This window comes from Chlorocebus sabaeus, chromosome 11 (genome assembly GCF_047675955.1).
Source record: "Chlorocebus sabaeus isolate Y175 chromosome 11, mChlSab1.0.hap1, whole genome shotgun sequence".
Lineage (NCBI taxonomy): Eukaryota > Metazoa > Chordata > Mammalia > Primates > Cercopithecidae > Chlorocebus > Chlorocebus sabaeus.
This window is the reverse complement of record NC_132914.1, coordinates 51,964,725-51,990,524: the sequence shown is the minus strand read 5'-3', so window position 1 is coordinate 51,990,524 and position 25,800 is coordinate 51,964,725. Positions and strand designations below refer to the sequence as shown.

Genomic DNA, 25,800 nt, shown 5'->3' with positions numbered 1-25,800 from the left:
GGTTGGAGTGCAGTGGCACGATCTCGGCTCACTGCAAGCTCCACCTCCCAGGTTCACGCCATTCTCCTGCCTCAGCCTCCCCAGTAGCTGGGACTACAGGCACCCGCCACTACGACCAGCTAATTTTTTTGTATTTTTGTTTAGTAGAAATGAGGTTTCACCATATTAGCCAGGATGGTCTAGATCTTCTGACCTTGTGATCCACCTGCCTCGGCCTCCCAAAGTGCTGGGATTACAGGCGTGAGCCACTGCGCCGGGCCTGTGCCAACTTTTTTAAAATTAAAAGCTCCTCTGGGGTTAAGGGCTCCAATTTGCCAGCCACAATCCTATGGACTTCAGATGAAAAGAAAAGAAGAATTAGCTAAAGTCTTTGACAGTGAAGAGCAGTTTTTAGGTATCAGATTTTTTTTTTTCTTTTTTGAGACAGAGTGTTGCTCTGTTGCCCAGGCTGAAGTGCAGTGGTGTGATCTCGGCTCACTGCAGCCTCTGCCTCCCAGGTTCCAGCAATTCTCCTGCCTCAGCCTCTCAGGCAGCTGGGATTACAGGTGCTTGCCACCACACCCAGCTTCTTTTTGTATTTTTAGTAGAGATGGGGTTTTGCCATGTTGGCCAGGCTGGTCTTGAACTCCTGACTTCAGGTGATCCGCCCGCCTCGACCTCCCATAGTGCTTACAGGCATGAGCCACCGCACGCAGCCTATATCAGATTTATTAATATTATTATCATTTCTTGTTGCCCAGGCTAGACTGTAGTGGTGCCATCACAGGTGACTGCAGCCTCAACCTCCCAGGCTTAAGCAATCCTCTCCCTTCAGCCTCCCAAGTAGCTGGGACTACAGGTACATGCCAGCACACCCTGCTAATTATTTCTAGATACAAACAAGATTAGATTCAAAAAGCACAGCTCAGGAAAGAGTGGGAGCCACTGGTACCACAGAATATTACCCAGCTGACATGAGACCAAATATTGGTTATAAAGAAAAAACTCAACACATGACTCAGGAAGAACTGACTGGAGGAAGAGACACCTACAATCTTCCTATCTGACACAGACCCAAAACATGTAAAGCACAGTCAACAAGAGTTTTGATATTACAGGAGAAAATGTCTCTAAACTCCTACAATCCATCTCATAGGGACAGGGTCTTGCTATGTTGCCCAAGCTGGACCTGAACTCCTGGGCTCAAGGTGTCCCGCCTCAGCCTTCCAAATAGCTAGGACTACAGGCATGCACCACCACGTCTGGCTACAATACTTGTATTATAATCAGAATCAGTCATTAACTCAAGTTTTCCCATTCTCTGAGATTCGGCTTCTTCATCAGAGAATGAGAGAGAGGCTTGATCTAGATCAGTTAAGGTTAATGCCTTTTTTGAGTTACAGCAGACCCCTTTGATAAACCAATTAAATCTATGGACCTTATTCCCAGCAAAATACATTCACAATTTTTTTTTTTTATTTCATGGCTAGGCATGATGGTTCCCACCTGTAATCCCAGCACTTTGGAAGGCCAATGCAGGGGCAAATCGTTTGAGCTCAGGAGTTCGAGACCAGCCTGGGCAACATGGTGAAACTCTGTCTCTACTAAAAATACAAAAAATTAGCTGGGCATGGTGATGCATGCCTGTAATCCCAGCTATTCAGGAGGCTGAGGCATGAGAATTGCTTAAACCCCGGAGATGGAGGCTGCAGTGAGCCAAGATCATCGCACCACTGCACTCCAGTCTGGATGACAGAGCGAGACTGTCTCAAAAAATATATATATACATATATATATATAAATAATTTTTTTATGATTTCAAAGAGTTCATAGAGTCGAGTTTAGAATTAAATGAGATTCTCTCTGAATATAATAAGATGGTGTGGAGGGAGCAGGAAAAAGAGGGGAAATGAGTAATACTTTTGTAAATCACCCCCTCTACTCTACCTGGCACCCAGTAATGACTTCAATAAATGTGTGTGTGGCCTTCATAAATTAATAAATAAGATTGAGAAAACTAACAGCCAGCAGGGGGAATAAAGGTCAGCAACCACACCCCCTCCAGCTTTCTTTTTTTTTTCCCTACTTTTTTTTAATTTTAAGATCGAGTTTCATTCTTGTTGCCTAGGCAGGAGGGCAATGGCGCAATCTCGGCTCACTGCAATCTCCACCTCCCAGATTCAAGCGATTCTCCTGCCTCAGTCTCTCAAATAGCTGGCATTACAGGCACCCACTACCACACCTGGCTAATTTTGTATTTTTAGTAGACAAGGTTTTGCCATGTTGGTAAGGCTGGTCTCGAACTCTTGACCTCAGGTGATCTGCCCACCTCAGCCTCCCAAAGTGCTAGGATTACATGCATGAGCCTCCATGCCCGGCCACCTCCAGCTTTCAATGGCTGAATTTGGTGACTGTGAAATGGGCAGGACAAAGATAACCAAACCCTAAGCTTTTTAGGAATGCAAAGTCTCAGGTTCTTTCTCAAAACTCAGAAAGCCTGTCTGTTGGAGAATCTTTTTTTTTTGAGATGGAGTCTCACTCTGTCGCCCAAGCTGGAGTGCAGTGGCTCACTGCAACCTGTCTCCCAGGTTCATGCCATTCTCCTGCCTCAACCTCCTGAGTAGCTGGGATTACAGGCGCACGCCACCACGCCCGGCCAATTTTTGTATTTTTGGTAGAGACAGGGTTTCACCATGTTGGTCAGGCTGGTCTCCAACTCCTGACCTCATGATCCGCCCACCTCAGCCTCCCAAAGTGCTGGGATTACAGACATGAGCCAACACGCCCGGACTTGCTGGAGAATTTTTTACCCAGGGGTCACATAGTCCCTAATTCTTTAACTATCATGGAAGTGAAAGAATCACAGAAATGAGGGACAAAGCAGTACTGCTGGGAAGAGAGATGAACTGAACAAGGAGAAATCAGACTGAACTCCAGACCTGAGGCCTGAGAGCACCATTAGAACATTTTGCCTTCTCAGTTTGGTAATCCAGGGGCCCTCACTTAAATATCACTCAGAAAAGGAAAAAAATCAAACGGGGCTAGATCCATTCCTGATGAGTCCTCGGTCACGATTTGTATCATGATTTATCCCCCCACAGCCCCCTGCTTTTGCTCCTGAAAACAAAAAGCTAGTCTCTGAAAGACTGAATTGACAGCCTCTGCGTTATCTTTCAGTCTATTTATGCCTCCAAATCAACTCCTAAAGGAAAACTGCTGTATTCTCCTCCGGTTTTAGTCCCCCTCTAAAATTACGCAACAGAAAAGGAGTTGCAGAAAATTGGTTGACCGAGCTATCCAGCGGAATTGGCTATGGATGGGATATCTGCATTGAGAGTGAGAAAATAGGCCAGGCGCAGTGGCTCACGCCTGTAATCCCAGCACTTTGGGAGGCTGAGATGGGTGGATCACACGGTCAGAAGTTCGAGGCCAGCTTGGCCAACATGGCGAAACCCCATCTCTACTAAAAAAAAAAAAATCAGCCAGGCATGGTGGCGGGCGCCTGTAATCCCAGCTACTCGGGAGGCGGAGGAAGGAGAATCGCTTGAACCTGGAAGGTGGAGGTTGTGGTGAGCCAAGATCGTGCCATTACATTCCAGCCCGGGCAACGAGAGCAAGACTCCCTCTCTTTTTTTTTTTTTTTTTGAGACGGAGTCTTGCTCTGTCGCCCAGGCTGGAGTGCAATGGCTGGATCTCAGCTCACTGCAAGCTCCGCCTCCCGGGTTTACGCCATTCTCCTGCCTCAGCCTCCCGAGTAGCGAGGACTACAGGCGCCCGCCACCTTGCCCGGCTAGGTTTTTTTTTGTGTTTTTAGTAGAGACGGGGTTTCACCGTGTTAGCCAGGATGGTCTCGATCTCCTGACCTCGTGATCCACCCGTCTCGGCCTCCCAAAGTGCTGGGATTACAGGCTTGAGCCACCGCGCCCGGCCAAGACTCCCTCTCAAAAAAAAAAAAGAGAGAGTGAGAAAATAAAAAGCCGAATAAAAAAGCAGGCTTTATCTGCAGCATATATAACTTAGATTACACAACAGGAAGGACTTCCTGAAGAGATGGGTGTGGTCAAACACCAGAAGAGGTGACACAGGCTAGGGAATGTAAGGCCAGGAGAGATCCCCCTAATAATCTGATGTAAGGAAACCTATTCTGCCCAGAAACAGGAAGGACAGAATGTGAGAGGGCCCTTGTAAGCACAAGCATCTTACAAGTGCATGGACTCATTCTCCCAATCCATCTTCATCGGCTGTCCCCTGGGCACTCTGCCTTTCCTCTTCCTAATTACTCCAGCACAAGTGGGTACATAGGTACTGATTCTTTATCCCTGCTCCATCTAATTTGCTCCTCTAGTTTCCCTTTCCACAACCTGTTTTCTTGTCAACATCCAGACTCTAAACAAGTCATGTCAATGGAGTAAAGTAAGAAACAGCAGCAAGTATCTAGATAAAAAAGACCCTAAACCTGCCACTACGCACCCTCAAATACCTGGATACTTGCATTCATCCTCTGCCTCCCAAGGCTGACCTAGCTTCTCAAGGGTCTGGTTTTCTTCACATGGAGGCCCCCTCCTCCTCTTCTGACCATGTGACAGCTCCCCTAGATCTTTGATATAATTTATACCTTGCCAGGGACCAACTCTTTCCCACCACTGTGAAGGAGAGGGAAAAATATATATAAATACGTCGGAAATCTATAACAAGGTCTTCTTGGAGGGCAAGACATGGGGAGAGTTAGAAGCAGCATCAATTGCTCTTTGGGGGTTTTAGTTCAAGCCGAGGTCTGCTTCCAGCAATCAACCATTAAAACAAGCCGGCCAGAGTAACAGCACAGTTTATTCTGATCATTTAATTTGAAGTGTCAATAAATTAAACTTCAATCAATTAAACTAGGTGTGCAATAACCCAGATGGACACCCCGACACCAACATAATCACAATAAAAATTTTTATTGCTGCCAGGGACCTCACCGGGGGCAGTGCTGGCACAGCTCGCGCCCTAGCTGAGAAATATATCTCCACAGCGCAGGAACGAGGAGATTGCTTCTCCTAACGAAATGGAGGGGCCAGGCACCAGCAAGGACGCAGCTGGGAGAGGGGCACAAGGGACTGCCAGGAACGAGATGGGAGTGCTTTAGGGGCTTAATGTAATTGATACCTTTGCCCAGAGCAGGGGGAGGGGGGCATTTAGGCCAAGTACCTCTACTGTTAGTGCCAAAGGAATTTAACAAAAGCCCCATTAAGATGATTCAGGAAGCGAAGGCCAAGGAGCAATATCAACCTTCAAAGTCATTGATGTATTCTGCATAGTTTCCTCCTCCATATATACTCATATCCTTGTGCACTTTGGATGGCCTGATTTTTGCATGAGGCTTAGAATTTGGGATTTGGTCATGGTTTTAAAATATTAAGGTAAGAGAAATTACAGAATTAGAAGTCTAGTCTGTAAAGCACTGGAGAAGCACTCTGAAAGTGAATCCAGAGAGGATTAGGAAAAATAAAACCTATGAACAAAGATTTAAAGATCTAAACCGATACAGAATTCAGTTTTTTTGTTTGTTTGTTTTTTGAGACAGTTTCACTTTTTACCCAGGCAATGGCCCTCGGCTCACTGCAACCTCCGCCTCCCAGGTTCAAGCGATTCTCCTGCCTCAGCCTCTCGTGTAGCTGGGGATTACAGGCGCATGCCACCAGGCCCAGCTAATTTTTTTATTTTTAGTAGAGACGGGGTTTCACCACGTTGGTCAGGCTGGTCTTGAACTCCTGACCTCAGGTGATCCACTCACCTTGGGATTATAGGCGTGAGCCACCAAGCCCAGTCCAGTAATTCAGCTTTAAAGAAAAAAAGTAAAGAGGGAAGGAAGAAGGGGAAATCCTTATCTTTAAGATTCCAGAGGTTATTAATGGAGAATGGTGACCTGCAGAGATCCTCTCCATTTGCAACTCAAAAAGGGAGACCCAGCAGAAACAGCAAGAGAGAAGAAGCCAAGTCCAAAGATGTAAGCTGAGATCACTACTATTAAGTACTGGGAACTAAAAGAGATGAAAGGGTCTCTTTCCTTAGAGCCTAAGGAAACCCAAGAGAGATTCGACAGATCTGCTTGAAAGCTAGAGCTGGATTACTTAATTCAAGAAAGAAATGTGACCAATTGTAAAGTACCTAAACAAAGGGAACCTATTGTTATTTAGAAATTCCACAATCAATGCAAACTTTGATCAACAGTTCTTCTTGACCCCCTGTATCTTACCCGTCCCTTTTTCTCAACATCCTGCAGCTATGTATGTACCTTGTAGAGGTAAGGACAAAAGAATATGCTTTGATCAGATTGTCCCTAACAGCACTACATAGGTTTGCCATAACAAAGAATCAGTGTGGTTTTAAAAGTAAAGTCCAGGGTTACCTGACCAAGTTAGCAGCGATCTGTCAATGCAGCCTATTAGGCATAGATTAAAGCAGAAGAATAAGGTAGAAGCAGGCTGAAACAGACTTCACTGAGGAAGCAGAGACAGAGAACTAACGGAAGAGAAATGTGACAGAGAGATTTTTTCTTTTTCTTTTTTTTCTTTTGAGACGGAGTCTTGCTCTGTCGCCCAGGCTGGAGTGCAGTGACACAATCTCAGTTCACTGCAACCTCTGCCTCCCAGGTTTAAGTGATTCTCTTGCCTCAGCTTCCTGAGTAGCTGGGATTACAGGCGTCTGCCACTACGCCCAGCTAAATTTTGTATTTTTAGTAGAGACCAGGTTTCACCATGTTGGTCAGGCTGGTCTCGAACTCCTGACCTCGTGATCCGCCCACCTCGGTCTCCCAAAGTACTGGGATTACAGGCGTGAGCCACCGTGCCCGGTCTTTTTTTTTTTTTGAGATGGAGTCTCACACTGTCGCCCGGGCTGGAGTGCAGTGGCACAATCTCAGCTCACTGCAACCTCGGCCCCCCTGGTTCAAGCGATTCTCCTGCCTCAGTCTCCCAGGTAGCTGGGACTACAGGCACACACCACCATGCCCAGTTAATTTTTGTATTTTTAGTAGAGACAGGGTTTCACTATGTTGGCCAGGATGGTCTCCATCTCTTGACCTCGTGATCCACCTGCCTCAGCCTCCCAAAGTGCTGGGATTACAGGCATGAACCACTGCACTGCGCCTGACAGAGATACTTTCACATATAACTCCCCCAACTTACCCATTACACACAGGCCCATTGTTAAAAGGGCTCCCCAAGTATTATCTTCCTCATTCCTTTACCTTTAAACAGGCTCCCTTCTAAATATACATAGGTAAGTCTAAAAATTTCCAAAGAGGCTGGGCGCAGTGGCTCAACCCTGTAATCCCAGCACTTTGGGAGGCTGAGGCGGGTGGATCATGAGGTCAGGAGATCAAGACCATCCTGGTTAACACGGTGAAACCCCGTCTCTACTAAAAAATACAAAAAACTAGCTGGGCGAGGTGGCAGGCGCCTGTAGTCCCAGCTACTTGGGAGGCTGAGGCAGGAGAATGGCGTGAACCTGGGAGGCGGAGCTTGCAGTGAGCTGAGATCCAGCCACTACACTCCAGCCTGGGCAACAGAGCGAGACTCCGTCTCAATAAATAAATAAATTAATTAATTAATTAATAAAAACTTCCAAAGAAACCAATTCCCTAGAATCTATCCTAGTCTGTTAATTGGGTTTGGGGGCAAGTTTTTTATCCTTATTTTTTTAGAGACTGGGTCTGGCTTTGTCACCCAGGCTGGAATGCAGTGGCACAATCATAGCTCACTGCAGTCTCAAACTTCTGGGCTCAAGAGATCTTCCTGCCTCAGCCTCTAATAGTGCTGGGATTACAGGCGTGAGTCACTGCACTCAATCTCTTACTTAAGAATATCTGCTGCCAGTGGCCAGGCACAGTGGCTCACATCTGTAATCCCAGCACTGTGGGAGGCTGAGGCAGGCAGATCATGAGGTCAGGAGATCGAGACCATCCTGGCTAGCATGGTGAAACCCCATCTCTACTAAAACTACAAAAAATTAGCCGGGCGAGGTGGCGGGCGCCTGTAGTCCCAGCTACTCGGGAGGCTGAGGCAGGAGAATGGTGTGAACCTGGGAGGCGAAGCTTGCAGTGAGCTGAGATCACGCCACTGCACTTCAGCCTGGGCGACAGAGTGAGACTCTGTCTCAAAAAAAAAAAAAAAAAAAAAAAAAGAATACTTGCTACTGGGCACAGTGGCTCACTCCTGTAATCTTAGCACTTTAGGAGGCTGAGGCAGGCAGACTGCCTGAGCTCAAGAGTTCAAGACCAGCCTGGGCAACACAGTGAAACCGTCTCTACTAAAATACAAAAAAATTAGCCAGGCGTGGCAGTGTTTGCCTGTAGTCCCAGCTACTCGGGAGGCTCAGGCAGGAGAAATTGCTTCAACCCAGGAGGCAGAGGTTGCAGTGAGCTGAGATCACACCACTGTGCTCCAGGCTGGATGACATAGTGAGACTCTATCTCAAAAAAAAAAAAAAAACATACTTGCTAACTGGCCAGGTGCAGTGGCTCACACCTGTAATCCCAGCACTTTGGGAGGCCAAGGCAGCAGATCACTTGAGGTCAGGAGTTCAAGACCAGACCAGCCTGGCAAACATTGTGAAACCGTCTCTACTGAAAATACAAAAATTAGCTGGGCATGGTGGCACGTGCCTGTAATTCCAGCTACTCGGGAGGCTGAAGCACGAGAATTGCTTGATTCTGGGAGACGGAGGTTGCAGTGAGCCAAGATAGTACCACTGCACTCCAGCCTGAGTAACACAGACAGACTCTATCTCAAAAAAAAAAAAAAAGAATATTTGTTAACTGCCTGGTACAGAAAATATTTAAAACTACTCAGATTTTAAGCTTTTTACCTATATTTGACCAACCGACATAAGGAATTATCTGTCTTTAACATTCTGAAAGAGAGGAATTAAAAACTGTTATTCTTTTATCTGATGAGGATCTGAATATGTATGCATAGGAGATCTAAAGGAAAATAAAAGACAAGCTTCTTTGGAAAGAGGCCTGGAGTTCAAGCCAATTAAGGAAGGAGCCTGGGAGTTAAATTCCTACATTATACTACCTACCTACGTACACACACACACACATACACACACACACATCCCCCTCCAAATCGCAAAATAGGGCACTTTTGAGAGAAATTATCTGGTTCAGTTCTAAATAAGGGGTAACAGGTATTTTATTCGTTAGAACAAGCATAAAGCATCATATGGACAAGAGGGCTAATACACTCCTTGTAGCGACCACAATTCTCATGTAACCAGAAAGAGAGAAATTAGCATCCTAGATCATACAATGAGAATCCCTGGCCAGGCACGGTGGCTCACGCCTGTAATCCCAGCACTTTGGGAGGCCAAGGCGGGCAGATTGAGGTCAGGAGATCGAGACCAACCTGGCTAACACGGTGAAATCCCGTCTCTACTAAAAAATACAAAAAATTGGCCGGGCGCGGTGGCTCAAGCCTGTAATCCCAGCACTTTGGGAGGCTGAGACGGGCGGATCACAGAGTCAAGAGATCGAGACCATCCTGGCTAACACGGTGAAACCCCATCTCTACTAAAAAAAAAAATACAAAAAACTAGCCAGGCGAGGTGGTGGGCACCTGTAGTCCCAGCTACTCGGGAGGCTGAGGCAGGAGAATGGCGTAAACCCGGGAGGCGGAGCTTGCAGTGAGCTGAGATCCGGCCACTGCGCTCCAGCCTGGGCGACACAGCGAGACTCCGTCTCCGAAAATAAAAGAAAAATACAAAAAATTAGCCAGGCGTGGTGGCAGGCGCCTGTAGTCCCAGCTACTCGGGAAGCTGAGGCAGGAGAATAGCGTGAACCAGGGAGGCGGCGATTGCAATGAGCCGAGATCGCGCCACTGCACTCCAGGCTAGGCGACAGAGCGAGGCTCCGTCTCAAAAAAAAAAATAAATAAATAAAATAAAATAATTCCTGGCCAGGCGCGGTGGCTCACACCTGTAATCCTAGCACTTTGGAAGGCCGAGGCCGGCGGATCACTTGAGGTCAGGAGTTCAAAACCAGCCTGGCCAACACGGTGAAACCACGTTTCTACTAAAAATACAAATAAAATTAGCCGGGCATGGTGGCACGCGCCTATAGTCCCAACTATTCAAGAGGCTGAGGCAGGAGAATAGCTTGAACCCGGGAGGCGGAGATTGCAGTGAGCCAAGATCGTGCCACGTGTGCACTCCAGCGTAGGCGACAGAGCAAGGCTCGGTCTCAAAAAAAAAAAAAAAAAAAAAAAAAAAAAAAGAATTCCTAAGGTCCAATGGGTAGAGAAAAGGAGAACAGAATAAGGAGTCTGGAAAAAATATTCCACAATCCATGCTAACTTTATCAGGTATCCCAGAACTTTGATGGAATATTGATTCTTTATCATGACAAACCTATTTAATAGGGATTAATAGGAAACCCAAGAGAAAACAGTTTCCTGAAAGAATGTGGCAGGGAATCAGCAATGGAGAGTCAAACTTGGGAAACCATCAGGACGAGCCTGTAACGACAAAACATCTGTATTCTTTTCTTACAATATGGGGCTAGTTTGGTGGTTTGGGTAAATTAAAATCAGGATATCATCCACAATGCTAAAAATAAGAGGAAACCTGAAGAGTCCTAATCCAGTACGCTTACAGGTGTGTGTATCCTAAGGAGTCCATGTGCTGCCTTTAACTTTCCACCGACTCTATGCCCTCTCCCCGGCAGGGCTTCCTACTCTAAACCAAGGCTTTAGCTCCTACACTAGGCCACGCACTTATTCCAAGGGTCGGCAGAACCGTCAGTCCCCAAGAATTACCCGGAACTCTCCTTCCCCGTCTCCCACTCGGGCTGCACCCTGACTCCCGGCCCCTGTGGACAGCACAGCATCTCTGCTGCCCCTCCAGCTCCTACCAAAATCAGCGCTTCCATCTTGCCCCGCAGCTGGTGCCGACGTGGAGCCGCAAAAGTAACGCCACTGCTGATTGGCCATACGTCCCCATTAGGCCCTGCCTAGGATAAGGATCATTGGGTAAGACTTGCTCTGTTGACCAATTATTGTACTAACTTGCTTACCGGAAGCAGAGTATCCAACCAGAAGGCACAGGTGTTTGATTGTCAGTTTGAATACTCAATAAAACGCCAAAACCTCACGACTTATTAGGGCGGGAGGGTCGGTGGGGCGGGGTTGTTTCCATGGGGAACGGAGGAAGCGATTGTTAATTTTCAATTGGTAGGGCCGAGGACACGTGATATTGTCGGCCTGATTTAGCGATTTTAAACCGCACCCTCTTTAGGGGGCGCTGTGTCTCCTTAGCCTTTAACGCTGGCGCTTCCTAACAGGGATCCTGCCCTAATAATCCCTATTTTCAGCGCCCGCTAGGTCCATGATCTCTGTGGCTAGCCCTTCCCTCAGGCTCGCTCGGGTCACTTCAGCATCCTCACAGAAAGTCTGCACAACTATAGAGTAGAGCCAAGAAAGGCCCAACATGTTAACTACATAAACCAAGGCTGCCAGGAGATGATAGTCGCAGTAACAATGTCCCTAAGGTGGAGTTCCAGGCTTTGCTGGGCCTGAGGAACATGAGAAGTCAGAGTTTGTAAAAGCTAACTTTGGCTCAACGTGAAATCGTCTTTGGAGATGGAGTTGGGGGGACAAACGGGGAAAGGGATTAGAATAAGGGAGGGTTATAGGGAGTAAGGTCTAAGGTTTTCCAATAGAAACAAGCCGTTGTGGCTGGGCGCGGTGGCTCAAGCCTGTAATCTCAGCACTTTGGGAGACCGAGGTGAGCAAATCATCGGAGGTAGGGAGTTCGAGACCAACCTGACCAACATGGAGAAACCCCGTATCTACTATAAAAAAAAAAAAAAAAAAAAAAAAAAAAAAAAAAATACAAAATTAGCCAGGCGTGGTAGAGCATGCCTATAATCCCAGCTACTCGGGAGGCTGAGCCAGGAAACTCTCTTGAACCCAGGAGGCCGAGGTTGCGGTGAGCCAAGATCACGTCATTGCACTCCGGCCTGGGCAACAAGAGCAAAACTCCATCTCAAAAAAAAAAAAAAAGAAAAGAAAAGGAAAGAAACGAGCCGTTGCAAAATGAGAAAAGAGAAGTTTACTGAATGCAAGGATTTCACAATAGGGAATGGTTTTGATGAAGCTTGGCTTTCCCCTATCTCTTGGTTTCCTGATCCCTGACTCCTCTTAGGGCAGGGACACCTATTGCCTTAATTATCCTACAGGGATTTTTTTCCCTCATCTCTGAAAATTATGTCCTTAGGAGCTCTCCAAGAAGAGATTCCAAACTTATCCAGGAATTTTTCTTTTTCTTTTCTTTTTTTTTTTTTTTTTTTTTTGAGATGGAGTCTCTCTCTGTCTCCCAGGCTGGAGTGCAGTGGTGTGATCCTGGCTCACTGTAACCTCCGCCTCCCAGTTTCAAGCGATTCTCCCTGCCGCCTCAGCCTTCTGTGTAGCTGGGATTACAGGCGCCCACCATCCCTGGCTAATTTTTGTACTTTTAGTAGAGACGGAGTTTTGCCATATTGGCCAGGCTGGTCTCCAACTCCGGATCTCAGATGATCCACCCACCTTGGCCTCCCAAAGTGCTGGGATTACAGGCATAAGCCACCGCGCCCAGCCACCCAGGAATTTTTCTAATAGTCGGAGCAGAATCAAAGAAACATATAAAACAATACAATACAAGGGCCCTGTGGCATGTGCCTGTAGTACCAGTAACCCCAGGGGCTGAGGCAGGAGGATGCTTGAGCCCAGGAGTTTGAGGCTGTAGCACACAGTGATTGTGCCTGTGAATAGCCACTGCATTCCAGCCTGGACAACACAGTGAGACCCAGTCTATATATAAAAATAAGATAAAATAAAAAATAATACAATGCAAATTATAGAGCTACAGTGTACTATGAAGGAAGGTGAATTTCTGGTGGAATCCCAGGTGTTAAGCCTTATATCTGGAAGAAGTAAAGGCTTGTCCTTTTATTCCTCAAGGAGAGTTGTTCAAACATTTACTGTGCCTGGCATCACAGTCAGTGGGTTGTCATTGGCTTGGCAGTTTAATGATAATACTAACATTTACTGACCACTTATTATGTGCCAGGCACGGTGCTAAATCTTTAAATACATTATTTAATACATTTTTTTAAATCCTTATGAAGTAGCTGGGCATGGTGGCTCATGCCTGTAATCCCAGCACTTTGGGAGGCCGAGGCGGGCAGATCACCTGAGGTCAGGAGTTCGAGACCAGACTAGCCAACACGGTGAAACCCCATCTCTATTAAAAATACAAAAATTAGCTGGGTGTGGTGGCAGGCACCTGTAATCCCAGCTACTCTGGAGGCTAAGGCAGGAGAATCGCTTGAACCCGGGAGGCGGAGGTTGCAATGAGCTGAGATCCTGCCATTGCACTTCAGCCTCAGCAACAAGAGCGAAACTCCATCTCAAAAAAAAAAAAAAAATCCTGGCTGGGAGCGGTGGCTCACACCTGTAATCTCAGCACTTTGGGAGGCCGAGGCGGGTGAATCATGAGGTCAGGAGTTTAAGACCAGCATGGCCAAGATGGTGAAACCCTGTCTTTATTAAAAATACAAAAAATTAACTGGGCACAGTGGCAGGCACCTGTAATCCCAGCTACTTGGGAAGCTGAGGCAGGAGAATCTCTTGAACTCGGAGGGCGGAGGTTGCAGTGAGCCGAGACTGCACATTGCATTCCAGCCTGGGTGACAGAGTGAGACTCCGTCTCAAAAAAAAAAAAAAAAAAAATCCTTACGAGGTAGATTATTAAACCCATTTTACAGATGAGCAATGTGGAGCTTAGAGCAGTTAAATAATTTGCTTAAGGCTATAGAACTATTTTAGCAGCCATATGTTTGAGCACAGGAGACTCTAAACCACGTTTTTATACAAAGTCCACTCCTCTAATTCGTTGTACTGCCTCTCTTGCATCCCAGCCCTACCTCAAGGACTCTACATCGGTGCCAGATATTCTACAAAGACCATAGGGAGGAAAACTGTGGTATGGTTGGTTCATGGGAATGGTTGGCTCTTTTTTCTGTGGAGTAACTGACAAATGTTAAGTCAGATATTGTTCCAGAAGATCTCTTTATTCTTAGTTCTCCAGCCTGTTGGGGTAATTGTGCTGTGTGGGGAAGACAATTGACTGAATTAGAGACATTAGTTATTGTTGTGACTTTGCTTTAATCAGTGAAATAACTCTGCAAGTCTCTATACCCTCTCTGGATGGACTATAGTTGTCACTTCTGGAAAGGGGAGAGGTTCAGACCAGAGCTTTCTAGGGCCCTACCTTTTTTTTTTTTTCTTTTTTGAGATGGAGTCTCGCTCTTGTTGCCCAGGCTGGAGTGCAATGGCACGCTGTTGGCTCACTGCAACCTCCGCTTCCCGGGTTCAAGCGATTCTCCTGCCTTAGCCTCCCAAGTAGCTGGGATTACAGGCATGCGCCACCAGGCCTGGCTAATTTTGTACTTTTTTAGTAGAGACAGGGTTTCTCCATGTTGGTCAGGTTGGTCTCAAACTCCCGACCTCAGGTGATCTGACTGCCTCGGCCTCCCAAAGTGCTGGAATTACAGGCATGAGCCACCACGCCCGGCTGGGCCCTACCTAACATTAAAATTCTATGATTGACCAGGTACTGTGGCTCATGACTGTAATCACAGGACTTGGAAGGCCAAGACGGGTGGATGGCTTGAGGCCAGAAGTTCAAGACCAGCCTGGACAAAATAGTGAGACCCCCAACTCTACAAAAAAATAAAAATAGGCCAGGCATGGTGGCTCACTTTGGGAGGCTGAGGTGGGTGGATCACGAGGTCAGGAGTTCAAGACCAGCTTGGCAAAGACGGTGAAACCCTGTCTCTACTAAAAACACAAAAAATTAGCCAGGCATGGTGGCGGGTGCCTGTAATCCCAGCTACTTGGGAGGCTGAGGCAGAGAATTGCTTGATCCCAGGAGGCAGAGGTTGCAGTGAGCTGAGATCACACCACTGCACTCCAGCCTGGGTAACAGAGCGAGACTCTGTCTCAAAAATTCATTCATTCATTCATTCATTAAATTAAAATAAATTTAAAAACCAATAACCTCTATTATTTCCTGTGCCCAGCAGCTGGTAACCACTACTCTACTTTCTGTCTCTATGAATTGACTATTCTAGCCGGGCGCGGTGGCTCAAGCCTGTAATTCCAGCACTTTGGGAGGCCGAGACGGGCGGATCACGAGGTCAGGAGATCGAGACCATCCTGGCTAACACGGCGAAACCCCGTCTCTACTAAAAACTACAAAAAACTAGCCAGGCGAGGTGGCGGGCGCCTGTAGTCCCAGCTACTCAGGAGGCTGAGGCAGGAGAATGGCGTGAACCCGGGAGGCAGAGCTTGCAGTGAGCTGAGATCCGGCCACTGCACTCCAGCCTGGGCGACAGAGCGAGACTCCGTATCAAAAAAAAAAAAAAAAAGAATGTTAGATCTACATACATTCACCTGGAGAAATAACAATGGCATGTTAAATGACAAAAATAAGTTGCAGAGTAATTTATATGTCATTATTTCATTTTTTTATTTAAAAAAAATAAGACTATAGGCGAGGCGTGGTGGCTCACCCCTGAAATTCTAGCACTTGGGGAGGCTGAGGCAGATGGATTACCTGAGGTCAGGAGTTCCAAATCAGCCTGGCCAACATGGTGAAACCCTATCTTTACTAAAAATACGAAAATTAGCCACGCATGGTGGTGCATGCCTATAATCATAGCTACGCGGGAGGCTGAGGCAGGAGAATCACTTGAACCTGGAAGAAGGAGGTTGCAATGAGCCGAGATCGTGCCATTGCACTCTAGCCTGGGCTACAAGAGCAAAAACTCCATCTCAAAAACACACACAAAAGACTATAATTATGAATAATTATGTCTGTAAATGTTTATATTCTATTCTATTAATATTTATTGAATGCCAATTGTGGGCCAGGCACTTACTGTAAGCACTGGGGATAATGCAATGAACAGAACAGACAAGTATGTTTACCCTCATGTAACTTGCATTCTAGCTGGAGGGGTGGAGTAATGTGCAGAAGCAGACAATAAACCAAAAAAATAAGTAAACTGAGGACAGTGAGGGGTGGCTTACACCAGTAATCCCAACATTTTGGAAGGCAGAGGCAGGAGGATTGCTTGAAGCCAGGAGTTTGAGACCAGCCTGGGCAACATAGCAAGACTTCATCTCTAAAGAGATAAAAAATTAGCTGGGCTTGGTGGCATGCGCCTGTATTCCCAGCTACTCCAGGAGCTGAGCCTGAAGGATCGATTGAGCCCAGGAGGTCAAGATTGCAGTGAGCTGCATGATCTTGCCACTGCACTCCAGCCTGGGTGACAGAGTGAGATCCCACTTTAAAAAAAAAAAATAGTAAACTATATAGTAGGTTAGGTGATAAGTATTATGGAGAACAACAAAATGGAAAAAGAGATTAGTGGACAATTCCACTTTGTTGAACAATTTATTATATATATGTGTGTATATATATATATTTAGATATAAGAAAATATTTCTAAAAAAGAATATATATATAAAATATATATATAAGAATATATATAGGCCGGGCGCGGTGGCTCACGCCTGTAAATCCAGCACTTTGGGAGGCCGAGGCGGGCGGATCACAAGGTCAGGAGATCGAGACCATGGTGAAACCCCGTCTGTACTAAAAAATAGAAAAAAATTAGCCAGGCGCAGTGGCGGGCGCCTGTAGTCCCAGCTACTCGGGACTACAGGTACTCGAGGCTGAGGCAGGAGAATGGCGTGAACCCGGGAGGCGGAGCTTGCAGTGAGCCGAGATTGCACCACTGCACTCCAGCCTGGGCGACAGAGCGAGACTCCGTCTCAAAAAAAAAAAAAAAAAAAAAAGAATATATATAAAAGAATATATATATTCTTTTACATATATGTTCAAGATATATATTCTTTTTTAGAGATGAGGTTTTACTCTGTTGTCTAGGCTGGACTTCAATTCCTGGGCTCAAGGGATCCTCCCACCTCAGCCTCCTGAGTTGCTGGGACTACAGGCTCATGCCGTGGATGCTGGGCTATGTGTTGCACAATTTGAAATGGTACATTTATGTTAGGGAGAAGAGAGAAACAAGGAAGAAGAGTTAAATAGGGTGGTCATGGAATATCTTATTCAGAAGGGGACATTTCATTGAGACACCCCAAAGAAGTAACAGAAAGAGGCCAGGCATGATGGCTCACACCTGTAATCCCAGCATTTTGGGAGGCCAAGATAAGCAGATCACAAGGTCAGGAGTTTGAGACCAGTGTGGCCAACATGGTAAAACCCCATCTCTACTAAAAATACAAATATTAGCTGGGCGTGGTGTTGCGCGCCTGTATGGAGGTTGAGGCAGGAGAATGGTTTGAACCCAGGAGACAGAAGTTGCAGTGAGCCAAGATCATGCCACTGCACTCCAGCCTGGGTGACAGAGCAAGACTACGCCTCAAAAACATATATATATATAGTGCTGGCTTCAGCAGCACATACACTAAAATTGGAATGATGCAGAGATTAGCATGGTCCCTGTGCAAGGATGACATGCAAATTCACGAATCCTTCCTTTTTTGTTTTTTTTTTTTTGAGATGGAGTCTTGCTCTGTCACCCATACTGGAGTGCAGTGGTGAGATCTCAGCTCGCTGCAACCTCTGCCTCCTGGGTTCAAGCGATTCTACTGCCTCAGCCTCTGCAGTAGCTGGGATTACAGGTGTGCGCCACCACATCAGGCTTTTTTTTTTTTTTTTAATTTGTACTAGAGACAGGATTTCACCATTTTGGTCAGGCTGGTCTGGAACTCCTGACCTCAAGTGATCCACCCACCTCAACCTCCCAAAATTCTGAGATTACAGGCATGAGCCACTCCTCCCGGCCACAGGTATTTTCAGTTATTATGGGTATGTATCTAGGAATGGAACTGCTGGGTCATATGGTAACCATGTTTTACTTTTTTTTTTTTTTGAGACAGAGTCTCACGCTGTCGCCCAGGTTGGAGTCCAGTGGTGGGATCTTGGCTCTTTGCAACCTCTGCCTCCCGGGTTCAAGTGATTCTCCTGCCTCAGCCTCCTGAGTAGCTGGGATTACAGGCGCATGCCACCACTCCCGGCTAATTTTTGTGTTTTTAGCAGAGACAGTGTTTCACCATGTTGGCCAGGCTGGTCTGGAACTCCTGAACTCAGGTGATCCGCTCACCTCGGCCTTCCAAAGTTCTGGGATTACAGGTGTGAACCACCACTCCCGGCCTGTTTTACTTCTTTTTGGGACTTTGTTTTTTGTTTTTGCTTTGTTTTGTTTTTTTGCTTTTTTGTTTTTGTTTTCCAGGCTGGAGTGCAGTGGCAAAGAGACGGCTCACGGCAGCCTCAACCTCCTGGTCTCAAGCAATCCTTCAGCCTCAACCTCCTGGTCTCAAGCAGTCCTTCAGCCTCAGCCTCCCATGTACCTGAGACCAAGGTGTGCACTAGCATACTTGGCTAATTTTTTATAAAATTATTTTTTGTAGGCCAGCGCAGTGGCTCACGCCTGTAATCCCAGCACTTTTGGGAGGCCAAGGCAGGCGGATCACCTGAGGTTCAAGACCAGCCTGGCCAACATGGAGAAACTCCATATCTATAAAAATACAAAAATTAGCGGGTCATGATGGTGGGTGCCTATAATCCCGGCTACTTGGGAGGCTGAGGTAGGAGAACCACTTGAACCTGGGAGGCAGAGGTTGCAGTGAGCCAAGATCACTCCATTGCACTCTAGCCTGGGCAACAGAGTGAGACTCTGTCTCAGAAAATAAAATAAAATAAAATAAAATTTCTTTGTAGAGATGGACTCTTGCTTTGTTGCCCAGGATGATCTTGAAATCCTGATCTCAAGTGATCCTCCTTCCTTGGGCTTCCAAGCACTGGGATCACAGGCGTGAGCCACTGCACCAGGCCCTGTGTTTAACTTCTTGAGGAACTACCAAATTATTTTCCACAGTGGCTGCACCATTTTACATTCCCAACAACAATGTTTGAGGATTCTGATTTCTCCTCTCCACATCCTCACCAACACATGGTATTTTCTGAGTTTTTTGGTTTTGTATTTTCTTTACGACCATCCTAGTGGTGTTTGTAAACCATGATGTCTCATGGTTTTGATTTGCATTTCCCTAAGGACCAGTGATTTTTTTTTTCGCTCTGTCCTCCAGGCTGGAGTGCAGTGGCATGATCTCGGCCCACTGCAAGCTCCGCCTCCCGGGTTCACGCCATTCTCCTGCTTCAGCCTCCGGAGTAGCTGGGACTACAGGCGCCCGCCACCACTCCTGGCTAATTTTTTGTATTTTTAGTAGAGATGGGGTTTCACCGTGTTAGCCAGGATGGTCTTGATCTCCTGACCTCGTGACCCACTCACCTCGGCCTCCCAAAGTGCTGGGATTACAGGTGTGAGCCACCGCGCCTAGCTCCCTAATGACTAATGATTTGCACATCTTTTCATATGTTTGCCTATTTGCATATCTTTTTTTTTTTTTTGCGACGGAGTTTTGTTCTTGTTGCCCAGGCTGGAGTGCAATGGTGCAATCTTGGCTCACGGCAACCTCCGCCTCCCAGATTCAAGCAATTCTCCTGCCTCAGCCTTCCGAGTAGCTAGGATTACAGGCATGCACCACCATGCCTGGCTAATTTTGTATTTTTAGTAGAGGTGGAGTTTCACCATGTTGGTAAGGCTGGTCTCGAACTCCCGACCTCAGGTGATCTGCCCACCTCAGGTGATCTGCCCACCTCGGCCTCCCAAAGTGCTGGGATTACAGGCATGAGCCACCGCGCCCGGGCTTTTTTTTGTTTTTTGGTTTTTTTTTTGAGACAGAGTCTCACCCTGTTGCCAGGCTGGAGTACAGTGGCACAATCTCAGCTCACTGCAACCTCCGACTCCCTGGTTCAAGCAATTCTCCTGCCTCAGCCTCTCCAGTAGCTCGGATTACAGGCACGTGCCACCATGCCCAGCTAACTTTTGTATTTTAGTAGAGACGGGATTTCACCTTGTTGGCCAGGATGGTCTTGATCTCTTGACCTTGTGATCTGCCCACATTGGCCTCCCAAAGTGCTGGGATTATAGGCATGAGCCACCATGCCCAGCCTTGTATATCTTTTTTTGAGAAATGTCTATTCAAGTCCTTTATTCACTTTTAAGTAGATTATTGTAGTTTTAAGAGTTCTTTGTATATTCTGGATACTGGATCCTTATCAGGTACAAAAATTGCAATTATTTTCTTCTATTCTGTAGGTTTATGGAAGCAATTTTTAAATGATTAATTTGACAGCTGTGTGTGCAGAAAGGATTTGAAAAGACAGAAAGCAGAAAGACCAACTAGGAATTCATTGCAGTTCTTCAGGTTACAATGGACACAAAACAGTAACAGTAAGAAAACGTCCCCCAAAGATTGTGCGCAAGTGAAATTAGGAAAAATCAGCTGAGCATGGTGGTATGTACCTGCAGTCCCAGTTTCTTGGGAGGCTGAAGTCGAAGGATCACTTGAGCCTGGGAGTTAAAGTCTTCAGTGAGCCATGATCATGACACTGCACTGCAGCCTGGGCAACAGAATGAGGCCCTATCTCAAAAAAAAAAAAAACAAAAAATTGGAAAACTCAAAGTATAACAGATGGTTTTGTACTTTGTAGAAGTAGCAAATAATCTGGTGTAGTTTCAGGAAAGCATAATTCTATCAACATATCTAAAGTTCTAGCAACCTAATCACTCAAAGTAAAATGGCTGGAGGCCTAACACAATTAAATTCTAACCCAATCAATTATAATAACATGACTGAAGGGAATATAAACAGAATCAATTATGTTAACTTGGCTAGAGCTGAAACCCAATCAATTGAATTGTACCTTGTCTTCATAGAAAGGGGAGTAAGGAAGTACTCTGCAAAGAATTCCCACCCCTAAAATTGTCATTATTTCTCCAGTGACATTTAGGAAAGAAGATTACCCATTTGTCCAACACAAATGAATGTCTTATATCTGTATAAAGAAGATGTATGTTTATTAGTCATTAAAATTATCCAACTAGGGTGAGCTCAGTGGCTCATGCCTGTAATCCTAGCACTTTGGGAGGCCGAGGAGGGTGGATTACCTGAGGTCAGGAGTTCGAGACCAGCCTGGCCAACATGGCAAAACCCTGTCTCTACCAAAAATACAAAAATTAACCAAGAGTGGTGGCAGGCGCCTATAATCCCAGCTACTTGGAAGGCTGAGGCAGGAGAATCGCTTGAACCTGAGAGGTGGAGGTTACAGTGAACCAAGATCACACCACTGCACTCCAGCCTGGGTGACAGCAAAACTCCATCTCAAAAAAATAAAATAAAATTATCCAACTAATTCCACTTGTTCACTAAGCAGCCTTCTAATGATCAAACTTGTCTTCCAAAATAGTCAACCATTTTGATTAGCCAATAAGATTGTCTAGGCCACTGGAAGTTTTTTTTCTCTATTTCTTAATAACAAAATTTAAAAGTGGTACAGATGGCTGGGTGTGGTGGCTCACGCCTGTAATCCCAGCACTTTGGGAGGCCAAGGCGAGTGAACCATGAGGTCAGGAGATCGAGACCATCCTGGCTAACATGGTGAAATCCCGTCTCTACTAAAAATACAAAAAATTAGCTGGGTGTGGTGGCATGTGCTTGTAATCCCAGCTACTCAGGAGGCTGAGGCAGGAGAATCGCTTGAACCCGGGAGGTGGAGGTAACAGTGAGCTGAGATCACGCCACTGCACTCCAGCCTGGGCAACAGAGCGAGACTCCATCTCAAAAAAAGAAAAAAAAGTGGTACAGAGAGGTTGTTTGGTTCCTCTTTCTTTCTCTCTCTTCTTTCCTTTCTTTCTTTCTCTTTCTTTCTTTCTTTCTTTCTTTCTTTCTTTCTTTCTTTCTTTCTTTCTTTCTTTCTTTCTTTTTCTTTCTTTCCTTCCTTCCTTCCTTCGTTTCCTTCTTTCTTTCTTTCCTCCCTCCCTTTCTTTTTCTTTCTTTCCTTCCTTCCTCTCTTTCTTTCTCTCTCTCTGCCCCACCCTCTCTCTTTTTGAGACAGAGTCTCTCGCTGTCTGTCACCCAGACTGGAGTGCGGTGGTGCAATCACAGCTCACTGCAACCTCAGCCTCCCAGGTTCAAGTGATTTTCAGTTTGAAAATAGATAAATATTTCCTAAGTAGCTAAGACTACAGGTATGCACCACCATGCACAGCTAATTTTTGTATTTTTAGTAGAGACAAAGTTTCACCATGTTGCCTGGACTGGTCTCAAACTCCCAGCCTCAAGTGATCCACCTGCCTTGGCCTCCCAAACTGCTGTTATTACAGGCCCGAACCACCGTGCCCAGCCAGGCCACTGGAAGTTTTATGTAGAAATATGTAAATTAACCATGTGGCTTATATGTTACACTCTTCTAAGTTTGGTCAGCATAAGTGAGTTCTTCCAAGATGAATTAATTGACCAAAATTGACATGTGCATTCAAGCCAAAGCTTGAATGTTTTCTTTTCTTTCTTTCTTTCTTTTTTTTTTGAGACAGGGTTTTACTCTGTTGCCCAGGCTGGAGTGCAGTGATGCGATCTCGGCTCACTGCAACCTCGACCGCCTTGATTCAAGGGATTCTTCCACCTCAGCCTCCCTACTAGCTAGGACTATAGGCACACACCACCGCATCTGGCCAATTTTAGTATTTTTTGGTAGAGATGGGGTTTCACCATGTTGGCCAGGTTGATCTCAAAGTCCTGATCTCAGGTGATCCATCCACCTCGGCCTCCCAAAGTGCTGGGATTACAGGCGTAAGCCAGCATGCCCAGCCTGAATGGTCTTAGAAAAAAAAAAAACTTAGCAATGTTTCTTTTTTCTTTTTTCTTTTTTTTGAGACAGAGTCTCGCTCTGTCACCCAGGCTGGAGTGCAGTGGCACAATCTCGGCTCACTGCAAACTCTGCCTCCCAGGTTCGCACCATTCTCCTGCCTCAGCCTCCTCAGTAGCTGGGACTACAGACGCCCGCCACCACGCCCGGCTAATTTTTTCATATTTTTAGTAGAGACAGGGTTTCACCATGTTAGCCAGGATGGTCTCAATCTCCTGACCTCGTGATCCACCCGCCTCGACCTCCAAAAGTGCTGGGATTACAGGCGTAAGCCACTGCGCCTGGCCTAAAGTTAGCAATGTTTCTATCCTTGATAGTGTAATCAACCCAGGTGTGGAAGGAACCTTGTTTCATATGCTCAGAAGAGACAGTGAGAGGAATTTTTTGTTTGGTTTTTCCATTCTGCAGTGGAAGCAGACTCAGAAAAGCAATGCAAATTGCCTAGGGCCACACAATTCAATTAGATAAGGCTCTAAACACTAACTCCCAACCCAGGGCTTGCTTTGGCTCTTACTATAGCAATCATAGATTGCTTCTACTCCAGCCACTGCGTAATAGGAAACAGCACAGTGGTCATCACAGCAGAGTTGGGGCAACTACAGCTGTTGACCTGGAGATGTGGGCGAATCCTCTCCACAAAATCAGGTCTTGGGGAGACAAGAGAAGGGTGACATCGTGTTTTTTTTTTTTTTTTTTTTGAGACTGAGTTTTGCTCTTGTTGCTCAGGCTCGAGTGCAATGGTGCAATCTCGGCTCACTGCAACCACTGCCTCCTGGGTTCAAACGATTCTCCTGCCTCAACCTCCTGAGTAGCTGGGATTACAGGCATGTGCCACCATGCCAGGCTAATTTTGTATTTTTAGTAGAGACGGGGTTTCTCCATGTTGGTCAGGCTGGTCTCAAACTCCCAATCTCAGGTGATCGCCCACCTTGGCCTCCCAAAGTGCTGGGATTACAGGCGTAAGCCACCATGCCCAGCATCTTTTTTTTTTTTTTTTTTTCTAAGACAAAAACACCTCTGTTGTCTAGGCTGGAGTGCAGCCTCAACCTCCTGGGCTCAAGTGATCCTCGCACTTCAGCCTCTAAGTAGCTGGGACTATAGGTGTGCGCCACCACAGATGGCTAATTTTTAAATTTTTTTGTAGAGACAAGGTCTCACTATGTTTCCCAAGTTGGTCTCAAACTCTTGGCCTCAAGCAATTCTTTTGCCTCAGCCTCCCAAAGTGCTAGGATTACAGGCGTAAGCCACCACACCCAGTCGTGGCATCTAACTTAACAACGGTCTGGTTTTGTCTCTGAGGTGTAGGAGGTATCTCCCCAACATATGACTGTGATGAAAATTAAGACCACAAAAAGGAAGATTCCTAGGGTTATGTAGTTGCAACCTTCATCCAGTAGGTTGGAGTGCTACCTGGATGAACTATTTAGACTGCCACCTAAAGATCCACCTCTACCTCTTAATTACTTTATCAACCTTCCTTAGGACTACATCAAACATAGTAACCTGCATAGAGAACATTGCTGGGGGCAGAATTGAATGTTAGCTATGCACTCAGAGGAATCCAATTTTTTTCATCCCTTCACAGAGCTGTGAGAGGATGACTTTCCTTAGGAAGAGGGATATTTCTTTCTTTCTTTCTTTCTTTCTTTCTTTTTTTTTTTTTTTTGAGAGAGGGTCTCATTCTGTCGCCCAGGCTGGAGTGCAGTGGCAAGATCTCAGCTCACTGCAATCTCTGCCTCCCAAGTTCAAGTGATTCTCCTGCTTCAGACTCCTGAGTAGCTGGGATTACAGGCGTACACCACCACGCCTGGCTCATTTTTGTATTTTTAGTAGACACAGGGTTTCACCATGTTGACCAGGCTGGTGTCGAACTCTTGACCTCAGGTGAGCCACCCGCCTAGGCCTCTCAAAGTGCTGGGATTACAGACGTGAGCCACTGTGCCCGGCTGCCTTCTTTCACCTTGATAAGGTAGAAGACCACACATGTGGGAATAGATACAAGTAAACTGGTGGATTTGGTATTCTAAAAAATGAGGCAGTCTCATCTAATTGCATCTATTTTATCAATGAAACACGAAGCAAGATCATCTGCTGAGAGTGAAGTGGAGGTGGTATTGGAGATGTTAGAAGAGAGAAGGTGTGAAACAATCATTATGCAGGGTAGAAAAGATAATTTACCAGGGAAATATAGAATTATTTGGGAGTGTTGAGTTTTAGGGGTATTATTTTTTATTTATTATTTATTTATTTATTTATTTTTGAGACAGAGTCTTGCTCTGTCACCCAAACTGGAGTGCAGTGGCACAATCTCGGCTCACTGCATCCTCTGCTTCCCAGGTTCACGCTATTATCCTGCCTCAGCCTCCCAAATAGCTGGGATTATGGGCACGCGCCACCACGCCCAGCTAATTTTTGTATTTTTAGTAGAGACGGGGTTTCACCATGTTTTCCAAGCTGGTCTCTAACTCCTGATCTCAAGTGATCTGCCTGCCTCAGCCTCCCAAATTGCTGGGATTACAGGCGTGAGCCACCGCACCCATTAAATTTAAAGTGATGCTAGTTAGCCAGATTCTGAGATTTTCTCCTTCAATATTCAGCTACCTAGGTATATATATGGAGAAGCTGAATTGTTGGATTTAACTAGAATTGGATTTTTTTCCAGAAGTTCTATGGAGGGCAAGAGGGACAAAGAAGTTAACAATGTCTGCAAGTTTATAGTTCTGGATGTGAAGGGGAGTGAGTGGATTATTTAAAAAATAAAAGGCCAGGCACAGTGACTCACACCTGTAATCCCAACATTTTGGAAGGCCAGGGTTGGGGGATTGCTTGAGTCTGGGAGTCTGAGGCCAGCCTGGGCATCATAGTGAAGCCTGGTGTGGTGGCACGCACTTGTAGTCTCAGCTACTTGGGAGGCTGGGGTGGGAAGATCACTTGAGC

At 46.0% G+C, this 25,800-nt stretch overlaps 1 protein-coding gene and 1 non-coding gene across 2 annotated transcripts in view; one reads left to right on the top strand and one right to left on the bottom strand.

Annotated features, from left to right (window-relative positions):
* Positions 1-10,968, bottom strand: part of COPZ1 (COPI coat complex subunit zeta 1) — a 28,242-nt gene extending 17,274 nt beyond the window's left edge. Inside the window, exon 1 of the mRNA XM_008003514.3 lies at positions 10,874-10,968. Within this exon, the coding sequence (XP_008001705.1) occupies positions 10,874-10,891 (18 nt within the window). The 5' untranslated portion in view covers positions 10,892-10,968. The remainder of the gene's footprint in view (positions 1-10,873) is intronic.
* Positions 10,969-17,473: 6,505 nt separating this feature from the next.
* On the top strand, positions 17,474-17,577 carry LOC119623958 (U6 spliceosomal RNA). The gene has a single exon (XR_005240059.1). It is a non-coding gene; the product is annotated as a U6 spliceosomal RNA (small nuclear RNA).
* Positions 17,578-25,800: the final 8,223 nt, after the last annotated feature.